At 38.0% G+C, this 12,227-nt stretch overlaps 1 protein-coding gene across 1 annotated transcript; it reads left to right on the top strand.

The window, feature by feature from the left end:
* The first annotated feature begins 965 nt into the window (after positions 1–965).
* Positions 966–11,883, top strand: LOC100258582 (syntaxin-71). The gene is made up of 9 exons (XM_002280236.3): positions 966–1,373; positions 1,613–1,738; positions 10,091–10,250; positions 10,389–10,474; positions 10,598–10,666; positions 10,749–10,793; positions 10,887–10,949; positions 11,051–11,127; positions 11,639–11,883. Exons 1-9 carry the CDS (start codon positions 1,218–1,220, stop codon positions 11,652–11,654), a joined length of 798 nt encoding a protein of 265 aa, XP_002280272.1. The 5' UTR covers positions 966–1,217; the 3' UTR covers positions 11,655–11,883.
* Positions 11,884–12,227: the final 344 nt, after the last annotated feature.

Raw genomic sequence — 12,227 nt, 5'->3', positions numbered from 1 at the left:
GGTATTTAAATCCTTTACCCTTCTGCTGCCTAAGTCCTTCCGCCGCACTGGCTTCCCATCCAACCAAGAGTATTATAAACCAGAACTTCCAATCTCAAACAAAGTCACAAATCTCATCTAAAGCCACAATAGTTAACAAGGCTAATTTTGAGACTCTTACTTAGGATTCGCATTCATAGGGGATTTTAACTCAACAAAATGGCTAATCATAACACTAAGATTTCTAATATGACCTACTAATGGTAGCATAAAATAATTATGTTGTTCTATTCCAAAATTTAAGAGACAAGAAAAACCTAAATTAAAAACTTTAAACATATAAAAATTAATATGATTATCCGTGTTAACTGTTTTTTCACTCTTGAAAATATTTATATTTTTTTTGTAAATTTTAAAATACTAAATTATTAATAAAAATAATTTTTTAAGAACTTGTTTTCATAATAAGCATTTTTTGAAACTATGAGTTTTATATCATTATGTGATTTAAAAATAGTTTTTTATTTTTAAAAATAAAAACCGTTTTTAAAAATTTTTAATATTATTTAAACATTATTTATTTAAAATAATTTTTAAAAATAAAGTGAAATAGAGAACAATATTTAAAGAACAAATAGAAATTGTTTTCATCAATTTAAAAAAAAACATAAATCTTTTTTGAAATTTGTTTTTAAAAATTATTTTTAAGTTTAAAAATAAAAACTAACTTTAAAAAACAGATTTTAAAAAAATATGGCTAAACATACCCTATGTTTTTATTTTTTTTTCCATTATTTTTAGTTATCTTACCTGATTTATTTTTAAAAATAAATGTAAAAATGTAAAAACTAAAATGCTATGAATAAAGCAAAACTTCAAATAAACTTTATTATTCAAACTTTTCAAAACTTATCGGGAGAGGCTTGTATCTCCGTTTACTCGAAGATGCATACAAATATTTTTTCCCACCTTTTGGATCAGGAAATTTCCCTTGTAAAGACAATTTTTTTTCTTACTTTAGATTTGAAAAAGGAAAAAAAAAAAAAAAGGGGAAAAAAAATAGGAGTAAGTGTGCCGAACGGAAAATAAAGAAGCGGAAAACACCTTTGCATACAGGCTGTATCTTCTATGTGAATTTGAAACCGTTGTGCGTGTGCTGGCGGACGAACTCTAAAGCCTCTCTCCAGTAATTCTTTTCCTTTCCCCACGTTCTTAGAGCGGTTCGCAAGAAACAGAAGATGACCGTGATCGACATTCTCACCAGAGTCGACGCGATCTGCAAGAAATACGACAAGTACGACATCGACAAGCAGAAGGATCTCAATGTCTCCGGCGATGATGCCTTCGCTCGTCTTTACGCCGTCGTTGAAGCCGACATCGAGGCCGCTCTTCAGGTCCAATTCCTTCCTCTTTCCGCCCTCGGTTTGGTTTCCGAGAAAACCGAGGAGAAGTTATAAAATGACTTGAAATTCGCTTTATCTAAGCTAAATAGTCTTGATTGCCTTCTAAACAACGGGAAGTTTGAGGTTTAGTGATTTAAATTAGTAGATTTTTTTTCTGGACTATTTCTTATTGGAAAACAAACGGAGGTTTAGGGTTTAATTTGTCCAATTTTGAGGGTTTTGATCTGCAGAAAGCAGATACTGCATCTAACGAGAAAAATAGAGCGTCTGCGGTTGCTTTGAACGCCGAGATTCGTCGGACCAAGGCTCGATTGCTGGAGGAGGTCCCTAAGTTGCAGAGACTGGCTATAAAGAAGGTTTTATTACTCAGAATTTCCTAAGTTTATGATGAAAATTATAATTATAATTGTTTAATATTTACATTGGGGCTGATTTATTTGAATTGATTGTTGTAGCTTCAAAATTTCGATAAGATTATATATCACAAATGAATTGAATATATGGACTTAATTGCGAAATCATACTCTTAGAGGTTTTTTTTTTTTTTCCGTCTCTTTTCTAACATCTTGATCTGACATCTGCGTTATTTACTTAGACATAAGCTGTGGGATTTCCTCTATTGGCAAAATATGTGCTCATTGACAATACAGAATTTGTCTTATTTCAGATTCACTTGTGTTGAAAAAGGGGCAATCTCCCATATGTTCCATTAAATTCTTCTGATTTACAACACACACACACAAACACACACACACACACACACAAAAGAAGGGTTAACAAGATCCTTTAAATCAGGCAACTTGATTTCTTGGGTCCTATTATGGAATTTACCCAAATTTCTTGGTACTGAAATGTGGGGTCAACCTTTACAAAAAAGATAAAATATATGGCAGGAAATATAATAGCAATAAATATGGACCTTCATACAATGTGTACTATTTTCGCCATTAGGCACTTCTAATGCAAGCCCTTAATTTACCTATAAAAAAAATGGACCTTCGTACAATAATCTACCCAAAATGATTTGCTATTTTTTTGGGCTAACCTTCTTACACTTCCCTTGAAGCTTGTGCAAAGATATTTTATATGCATTGCATAAAATGTGGAACTCGCCTTTGTTAATATGTTTACCAACTATTTAGAAGGAGTGGTATTCGGAGTGCAAATCAGCTTAGTGTCAAGCTTTTCTTTGATGAAATGTCAGTCCATCTTCATATGCTTTGTTCAACCGTGATGAACGGGGTTATGAATAGTGTTCATTTTTGTAGTGGGTGCAAAGGTTTCTTGGTAGTCAATATCATGAGTTTGGGTGAATCCCTTGGCTACCAACTTAGCCTCTGTACCTTTTTATTGTCCCATCAGCCTTGTATTTAAATTGTGAAAATCCACTTACAACCTACTGTTTTCTTTCCTTTGGGAAGCTCAACTATATCCCATGTTTCATTTTTCTAAGGCTTGCATCTCCCCATTAACTGCTTTCCTCTAATTCTTATATTTTAGTACCTCTTAGACTGTGTTTGGAATTTCAATAGAAGACATTTGGGTAATAAAGGCTTGGTATGTGGAAGATAAACGATGTGATAAAGTAAAATTTGAAATAGGTTGCTGAGTGCATTTTCTAATGCCTTTCCTCAATGCATTAGGCTAATTCAAATAATCATGGATGTTGGTAGGGTATTTTCATTATCTGATGCCAGGTTAGATGATGTGATATGAGAGGATGTTGTGGATTTTTCCTTCCTCGAATACACTTGTAGTTTAGAGGTGTTTCCCAGTGGCGCATGTTATATTTCTTTGAGCTGATTCTTAGATTCATTAGTTGGAATTTCAATGGGCAAATCTTCTAAAATCTCCTCAAAGTTTGGTGTTGCTCCATTGGAAATCTGTTGGGATTTCTCATGTTCACTATCTGATTCATTAGAGGGATCCAAGGCTGGAACATTTGAAACAATATGGAATATTGGTCCAAAGTTAGAACATTTTGAAGCTGAAAAATCTTGTAAAGTAGGTTAAATTGATGTGAGATATGAGGTATAGACATTTGGCACATCAACTGGTCATAGAAGGACACCCTCACCATTCTCACCATTTCTAGGAAAAACTTCTCACAACTTATCTTCAATTCCTCCAATCTCCCATGGAGATAAGTGTGTGTGAAATAGGGTTGACAGTTTAGTAGGGTGAGCCAATGTAGGCTTCCTAGGCCGACCTCGGACCACTTTCCAGTATTACTTGAGGGGGGTAGTTGGAGGAGAGGGCCTGCCCCCTTCAGATTCGAAAACATGTGGTTCAAAGTCGAGGGGTTTAAGGATTTAATCCGGAGTTGGTGGTGGGGAATAAAGGTCAGTGGCAGCACCAGTTTTAGATTGTCGACGAAATTGAAGGAACTGAAGCAGAAGCTTAAAGTTTGGAATATGGAAGAGTTTGGTAATCTGGAAAGTAACAAGGAGGCTGCGATCCAGCAAGTGGAGTATTGGGACAGAGTGGAGGATGAAAGAAGCTTGACAATGGAGGAATTAGCTTGTAAGAAGGAAGCCAAGGAGGATTATGCCAAGTGGGTAGATCTGGAAGAAACTCACTGGAGGCAGGTGTCTAGGGAACTTTGGTTGAAGGCAGGTAATAGGAACACGGGATATTTCCACCGTATGGCGTCTGCCCATAGGAGAGTTAATCATATGGACAGAATTAAAATCAATGGGATTAGACTGACAGAGGAGCGTGAAATTAGAGAAGGGGTAGCAAATGCTTTTAAGCAGCAATTTTCCGAAAGTTCGGGGTGGAAGGCGGACATTGGAAGCCTTCCTTTTAATCAAATTAGTGTGCAAGAGGCAGAGATGCTGGAGGCTCCCTTCACTGAGGGTGAAGTCCAATCGGCCCTGATGGAAATGAATGGGGATAAAGCCCTAGGTCTTGACGGGTTCTCTGTTTTATTTTGGCAATGCTGCTGGGATTTCGTCAAGGAGGTAATATTGGAAATGTTTAAGGAGTTCCATGACCAGAATATGTTCCTCAAGAGTATTAACAACACTTTTCTGGTGCTGATTCCTAAGAAAGGAGGGCCTGGGGATTTAGGAGACTTCAGACCCATCAGCCTTTTGGGGGGCCTATATAAACTGCTGGCAAAGGTGTTGGCCAACAGGCTTAAGAAAGTAATAGATAAAGTAGTCTCCCACGATCAGAATGCGTTTGTTACGGGTAGGCAAATTCTTGACGCCTCTCTAATAGCAAATGAAGTGATCGACAACTGGAAAAAGAAGGGGGACAAGGGGGTTATTTGCAAGTTAGATATAGAGAAGGCTTATGATAGTATTAATTGGCAATTCTTCTTGAAAGTCATGGAAAAAATGGGTTTTAGCGCTCAGTGGCTGAGGTGGATGTGGTGGTGTATTTCCACAGCCAAATTTTCAGTTATGGTGAATGGAACGCCAACTGGTTTCTTTTCGAGTTCAAAAGGGCTGCGGCAAGTGGACCCCCTGTCCCCTTACCTTTTTGTCATGGGGATGGAAGTGTTGAGCGTTCTTATCAGAAGGGCTATGGAGGGGGGGTTTATCTCAGAGTGCAAAATTCAGCGTGATAGAGGGCGGGCTGTCCACATTGCTCATCTGCTTTTCGCCGATGACACTATTGTCTTTTGTGAGGCAAAGAAAGAGTACTTAAAGAACTTAAGTTGAATTTTGTTCTGGTTTGAAGCCGCGTCCGGGTTAAGAATTAATTTGGCTAAAAGCGAGATTATACCAGTAGGGGAGGTGCAAAGGATAGAGGAGCTGGCTGTGGAGCTAGGGTGTAGGGTGGGGCAGCTTCCGACTGTGTACTTAGGGCTGCCTCTGGGGGTGCCTAATAAGGCTGCATATGGGTGGGATGGGGTAGAAGAGAAAATGAGAAGGAGGATTGCCCTTTGGAAGAGCCAATATATTTCAAAGGGTGGGAGAATCACTCTAATCAAAAGCTCTATGGTTAGTATGCCAGTGTATCAGATGTCTTTATTCCGTATGCCCATTTCTGTGGCAAGAAGATTAGAAAAATTGCAAAGAGACTTTTTGGGGGGGGGGGGGTCACATGGAGAGGAAAGCTCATCTGGTTAAGTGGGAGGTGGTGTGTGGGGATAAGGTGAATGGAGGGTTGGGAATTAGAAAGTTTACCATCATGAATAAAGTGCTACTTGGCAAATGGACTTGGAGATTCGCTTCGGATAAGGAGGCCCTTTGGAAGCAAGTGCTGGTGGCTAAGTATGGTCAAGAGGATTAAGGTTGGAGGACCAAAAAGGCTGTGGGTGCGTGTGGGGTGGGGGTGTGGAAGGAGATCCTAAAGGAAGCTAGATGGTGCTGGGACAAAATGGTGTTCAATGTGGGGAAAGGTAATAAAATCAAATTCTGGACTGATGTGTGGTGCGGGGATGCAGCGCTGTCCCAAAGGTTCCCGCATCTCTACATCTTGGCAGCCAACAGAAATGCGAAAGTTGAAGACCTGTGGGACCAAAATGTTGGGGAAGGAGGCTGGAATTTGTGTTTTATAAGGGATTTTAATGACTGGGAGGTGGAGTTGGTAGGTGAGTTGCTCCAAGTGTTGAGAGGAATCAGGATGACTTGGGAGGATGACTCGGTTTCTTGGAAAGGAGGGGGGAGTGGGCAGTTTAGAGTGAAGGATGCGTACAGCTGGCTGGATAGGCCTATGGATGCCAATTTTCCGAAAAACAAAATTTGGGTGGGAAGAGTCCCAACTAAAATCATGTTTTTTGCGTGGGAAGCGACTTGGGGAAAGATCTTGACTCTTGATAGGCTCCAAAAAAGAGGTTGGCAGCTCCCTAATCGGTGTTTTTTGTGTGTTTGCGAAGCGGAAAGTGTGGATCACTTACTTATTCATTGTACAGTGGCTAGAGTGCTATAAGACTTAGTGTTGGGTTTAGTTGGGGTTAAGTGGGTGTTCCCTAATACTGTAAAGGAGGTTTTATATAGTTGGGGGGGTGCTTTTGTGGGGAAAAAAAGGAAAAAATTCTGGAATTCCATTCCGTTATTCATTTTTTGGATGGTTTGGAAGGAAAAGAATAGATTAGCCTTTAGGGGGGGGGGGTTAGCAATTCAGAGGTTTAAATGTTCTTTTGTATGTAATATCTGGGGTTGGGCTAAATTGTATATGGAAGATGAGCCACATTCCCTTTTAGAATTCCTGGAGTGGATTGCCTCCAGTTAAGGGGTGGTTTGTTTTTTGGCTTTTTGCTTGTTTGGCCTTTGTTGCCTTGTATACGCCCTGTATACGTTAGGGCTCTTTAGCCTTTTTAATGAACTATGTTTGCCTATCAAAAAAAAAAATAGGGTTGACTTTCAAAGGTGCATCCATGCAGATATATGTTTTTATGGAAGGGTGGTAGCTCTTATATCTCTTTTGAATGGAGGAATATCCATGAGAAACATACCTAATAGCTCTTGGGTCAAGTTTCTCTAGATTGGTTGGGAATTTGAATAAAAAATTACACACCCAAATAATTTTGGAGAAAGAGCTCCAACATCTGTTAGGGAAAGACTTTTGAGAGTACATCTAGAGGAGATTTGAAGCCAAGGGCTTGAGAAGACATTCGATTTATTAGGACTATAGCAGTTAAAATGGCTCCCCCTAAATATGTTTGGGAACATTCATTTGAAAAAGTGAAGACTTGGTAACTTTCGAGAGATGCCCTTTTCTCTCTCTCTCTATCTCTCTCTCTCTCTCTCTTTGTGGGGTATTTACAGATGAAGATTGATGTACAATACCTTCATTTTGGAGATAGGTGATAAGATCATGATTGAAGTATTCCCTCCCATTATTTGACCTTGAGTGTGGATTTTGGTACCAAATTGGGTACAAACCAATTTATGGAATATTGGGAAAATGGAATCAACTTCCAATTTGGATTTTTGGAGATAGACCTAAGTGGCATGAGTGTAGTCATCAATGAAAGTAACAAATCATTTAGAACCTGATATATTTGGATCTCTAGAGGGTACCCAAACATCTATATGTATTATACTAAAAGTAAATGTTTATTTTTTATTTCTTATTGGAAATGGTACATGATAGTGTTCTGCAAACTCACAAACCTCACATGAACATCATGGGATTTAGGAACAATGTGGGAAACATTTTTTCCAAGAGAAAGAAAGGTGGGTGTCCCAATTATCTATGCCATAGCCATATTTGATCAACTCGTGAGGTGTTGTTGGTAAGGAGAGCTTATGGAATAGAATCACCAATTGTCCAATGTGTTTTGAGGTAGTTGAGTCCACCTTTCTTCTTTTCATGTCTTGTTATCCTCCTTGTTATCTAGTCTTGAAAAATGCAATGAGAAAAGGTGAATGTTATGAAATAATTCAAATCTTTTGTAATTTTTCTAATAGGTAAGAGATAGCAACACAAATTTGGAACTTGTAACACATTTTTCAAGTACAAAGGAGTGATAGGGGCTATGCATCAACCAACTATGGAAGAAAAAGTACCATCAACGACCTTTTCTTTTGGCCTACTTTAAAGTATTGTATAAGTGGAAAGAAAATTAGAGGGACTTGTCATATGATTAGTAGCACCTGAATCTATGATCCAAGTGCTAGATAAGTAGTCCTTAGAGGCACTTAAAGATTCAATGTTACCTGTTTGGACAAAAGAATGTGAGACAGTATTTGCAGTTGGATCTTCCAAATATGTTTCAAGTTGGGTGAGAAGTGTTTTCAACTTATGGAGTGGGGGTTTGGAAGGGGATTTTGAAGGAAGCTAAGTGGTGTTGGGATAACATAAAGTTTAAGGTGAGGAAAGGGACTAGAGTTAAATTCTGGACTGACCAGTGGTGTGGCAACGCGGCGCTATCCTAATCTTTCCCCCAGCTTTTTGAGTTGGCGGTCCACAAGAATGCAACGGTCAATGAGATGTGGGACCCAAGCATGGGTCAAGGAGGTTGGAATCTTAGATTTCATAAAGATTTTAGTGATTGGGAGCTGGACTTGATTAGAGGATTGCTTAACATGCTTAGGGACTTCAGGATAACTTCAGAGGAGGACACTGTGCTTTGGAAAAAGGGGGGACGGGGGGGGTCATGGCAAATATGGGGTTAAGGTTGCCTACAACGTGCTGGCTGTTATCAATGCATGCGCCTTTCCGACTAAATGGGTTTGGGTGGACAAGGTCCTAACCAAAGCGGCCTTTTTTGCTTGGGAAGCTGCGTGGGGAAAGATTCTCACCTTGGATAGGCTTCAAAAAAGGGGTTGGCAGCTTCCGAACCGCTGTTTTTTGTGTGGTTGTGAAGAAAAAAATGTAAATCACATTCTTTTTCATTGTATAATGGTAAGGGCCCTTTGGGAAATCGTTTTTGCCCTTGTTGGGGTTCATTGGGTGTTCTCAAAGTCAGTGAAAGAGGCGTTATTCAGTTGAAGGGGCTCCTTTGTGGGGAAAAAAAGGAAAAATATTTGGAATTCTATCCCGTTGTGTATTTTTTGGACGTTATGGAAGGAGAGGAATAGATTAGCTTTTAAGGGAGGGGTGTTAGATATACAGAAACTCAAAAATTCTTTTGTATGTACCTTATGGAGTTGGGGACTTCACTCTTAGGCTTTTTGGAGTGGCTAGTGGCCACTTAAGGGTGGGTAAGGGTGCTGGTTTTTTGTGCTCTTGTTTTAGGCTGATTTGTATACTCCCTGTATGCTTTGTGGCCTTTGCCCTTTAATATATTTGTGTTTATCTATCAAAAAAATAATGCTCCTTGCTGAGCAAAACAGTTTCTTGTTTAGCAAGAAGGATATTTTCATGAGAAACATCAAGAGTGGCAGCTTGATGTGCCTGCTCTGATCCTATGGCAGGTTTTCCTCCTTCATCACTGCCCCTTTTACTTCCTAATGGAGGCTTGCCATGGAGTTTCCATCAAGGTTCATGTGTGTATCTTGGTTTATGACAATAATCACACCAAAGTGAATCTTTATCATTTGGTTTCCTTTCTTTTTCTTTGGGGGCCATTGGCTTAAAATTTCCAGCAGTAGTTTGTGCTGAATTTTCTGCAGTAGACCCTCCAAGCTTCACTACTTGACGACTTTCTTGTCCAATCACATAAGTGTACACCTCCCTGATCTATGGAAGAGGTTCTTTCCCAAATATTTGTACTCTTACTTGATCTAATTCTGGATTAAGACCAGCCATGAATTGTCTTGTTCCATTATCTTCTTCATATTAGGTTTTGCATAAAGCACAAGTGAGTACAGCTGCCCTGTGGTTGATTTTGCATTTGGGAATTATATTCTAGAAATGTTTTTATAAAAAATAAGGATAATTGTGACATTTAAAAAAATTTTATTAAACAAAAATCTACTTCTTGGATTGTGTTTGAGCAAAATCAGGAGTCTTGTTGAGAAGTATGGGACCCACATTTGGGAGCTCCCTCCAACATCCTTAAAAGTTGTGTTGGAAGGTCAAAAGCTACTTTTAGCATTTCAAAGGCTCTCTCAAAAAAGGCTTTAGCTTGATGCATGTTCAAACTTCAATTCGTCGGTTCACTCCCATAAGTAACTCTTGTTAGGTTTGTAACCAACATATATGCTAGTTCTTTGATTCACGGCATATATCTGTTCTTTTCTTGTGTCATTGTGATCTTTCTTCCTCCCATTCAATTTCTGTACATTCTTTCTGGTTCGTTTTATTTTCTCTCTTTTTTCCATCTATCTATGAAAATACATGAATCTGACTCAATTGGGCTGCAGGTTAAAGGGCTTTCAACAGAAGAACTTGCTGCTCGTAATGATTTGGTCCTTGCATTGCCGGATAGGATCCAAGCAATACCAGATGGGGCTGCAACTGCACCCAAACAAACTGGAGGTTGGGCAGCTTCAGCTTCTCGTACAGAAATCAAATTTGATTCAGGTGACTGTTCATGTAGAGATTGTATCTATGTATTGGATTTTGAGTCTTATGGTAATGTGGTTTCATTATTTTTCTAAATGAGTGGAATGCTTTCAATTAATGCTTGCAGTTCACTTATATGTTTCACATGAATGATAGATGGACGATTTGACAGTGAATACTTCCAACAAACTGAAGAGTCTAGTCAGTTCAGGCAAGAGTATGAAATGCGGAAAATGAACCAAGTAAGTCTATGTGGATTGTATTACTTAATTATCAGAAAAGATGCACTATTTTCTATTATCAGAGCTGCATCTTTTGGCTATGTTTCCTGTATCACATTATAATCTTCTTTAACATTTGTGCAGGACCAAGGTTTGGATGTGATAGCAGAAGGTTTGGACACATTGAAAAACATGGCCCATGATATGAATGAGGTTTGCTATCATTTTCTTTATTTTCCTATGTTTTTTTCTGTATTCAAGGGCCTTAATTCATTACATTATGAAATTTGTGCAGGAATTGGATCGGCAAGTTCCTTTGATGGATGAGATCGACACCAAGGTGATAAATTTTGTCAAATTCAAAATTTTTAATGCTGAACGGTTGGAATCTTATTATTTATCAATTATCAAAATATTTTTCATGCGTTTACAGGTGGACAAAGCAACAGCTGACCTCAAGAATACTAATGTTAGACTTAAGGACACTGTTAACCAGGTAATTTGACTATTTTAAGCTTAGATTTCCATTTATCCTCTCCTGTGCTCATCTGTAGATTACTCTACTAGATCTAACAAAGGGTTTTGGTATTGCTTCAGCTGAGGTCCAGTCGAAATTTCTGCATTGATATTATTTTGTTGTGTATAATTCTGGGAATTGCTGCCTATCTATATAAGTAAGCTCCTTTCTCTCTTTTTACCATAAGACCATGTTTTGTGTTTATTTAAAGTATAGCCACAATTTTCTAGTTGACATATATATGGGTTTCCAAATTTTTTTTGAACTTTGAATTTGTTTATGAATTCATGGTATGTTACCTTGTAATTATATCCTGTTGCCTGCATCATGGTTAAATTATGTCACAATAAAAATCCTTTTGAATCATCTTTATTTTCCTGTTTATACTATTTTCTGTGTGCTTATAAAAAGAAAAAAAATATGTCACAATAAAAAGAATAGTATGATATTCTCCTATGCACAGTAATACTTAAGCATGTGTTTAGATCTAGGGAATAATGGGGCAAGTATGGTATCTCAACTCTCACCAGACCTCAAGTTTTTGGCATCCTTAGACCTTCTTTTCTACTTGTCTGGCTGAACTTTTATTGATTTGTCAGTGTGTTTTGTCTTATTTCTTTCAGTTTACAATTATGAAGTAATTCTGATTAACTGTGCTCCAATTGCAGTGTATTGAAGAAGTGAACTGATGCAAAGGCCTACTTATATCAGTTCATATGGTGTTTCGTTTGTGTGTTTAGCTTTGTTTGAGGACTTGGTATGCTGCTTGATTCTGGATTAGATTTTTTTCTTTTTTTTTTTTCCTTTTCATGTTTGAAGGTTTTTTGTTTACACTTGGAAATTGTACTTCTCTCGGATGCAAATTTGGGTACATTAAATATTTCTCTATCAATATTGTTGTTTTTTGTTGCAATTCCTATTTCATCTGCCTTCTCTAAGATGATATTGTATGCAGGTTATAGATATTTGGAATACTGTAAACTACAATTCATATATGCAGTTAAACACCATTGATAGTATCTAAGCCATGTATTCAGGATAGAGCAAACGTTTGATGTTTCTTACTCAGTTGAAATCAATATGTTTGGTAGATAAATAGGTTATATGAGTCTAATGGTGGGGCTTGAGGCTGACCAATAACGAGACAAAGACTGATGACAATGATCTAATGGTGCAACTTGGGGCCAATCAATGACTAAACAAAGATTGATGACGATGATATAATGGTGCGACTCGAGATCAATTGATGAGTAGGCA

The sequence above is a fragment of the Vitis vinifera genome, chromosome 8 (genome assembly GCF_030704535.1).
Source record: "Vitis vinifera cultivar Pinot Noir 40024 chromosome 8, ASM3070453v1".
NCBI classification, from domain to species: Eukaryota; Viridiplantae; Streptophyta; class Magnoliopsida; order Vitales; family Vitaceae; genus Vitis; species Vitis vinifera.
Note: the sequence above shows the minus strand (reverse complement) of the source record. Positions and strands in the feature narration are given on the sequence as shown.

Bases quoted from the DNA above. Each gene is read 5' to 3' on its own strand.
- LOC100258582 (XM_002280236.3), top strand. From the start codon at position 1,218: ATGACCGTGATCGACATTCTCACCAGAGTCGACGCGATCTGCAAGAAA. The intron at 1,374-1,612 runs GTCCAATTCCTT...TTTGATCTGCAG, and splicing joins ACATCGAGGCCGCTCTTCAG to AAAGCAGATACTGCATCTAA. The intron at 10,794-10,886 runs GTGATAAATTTT...ATGCGTTTACAG, and splicing joins TGGATGAGATCGACACCAAG to GTGGACAAAGCAACAGCTGA.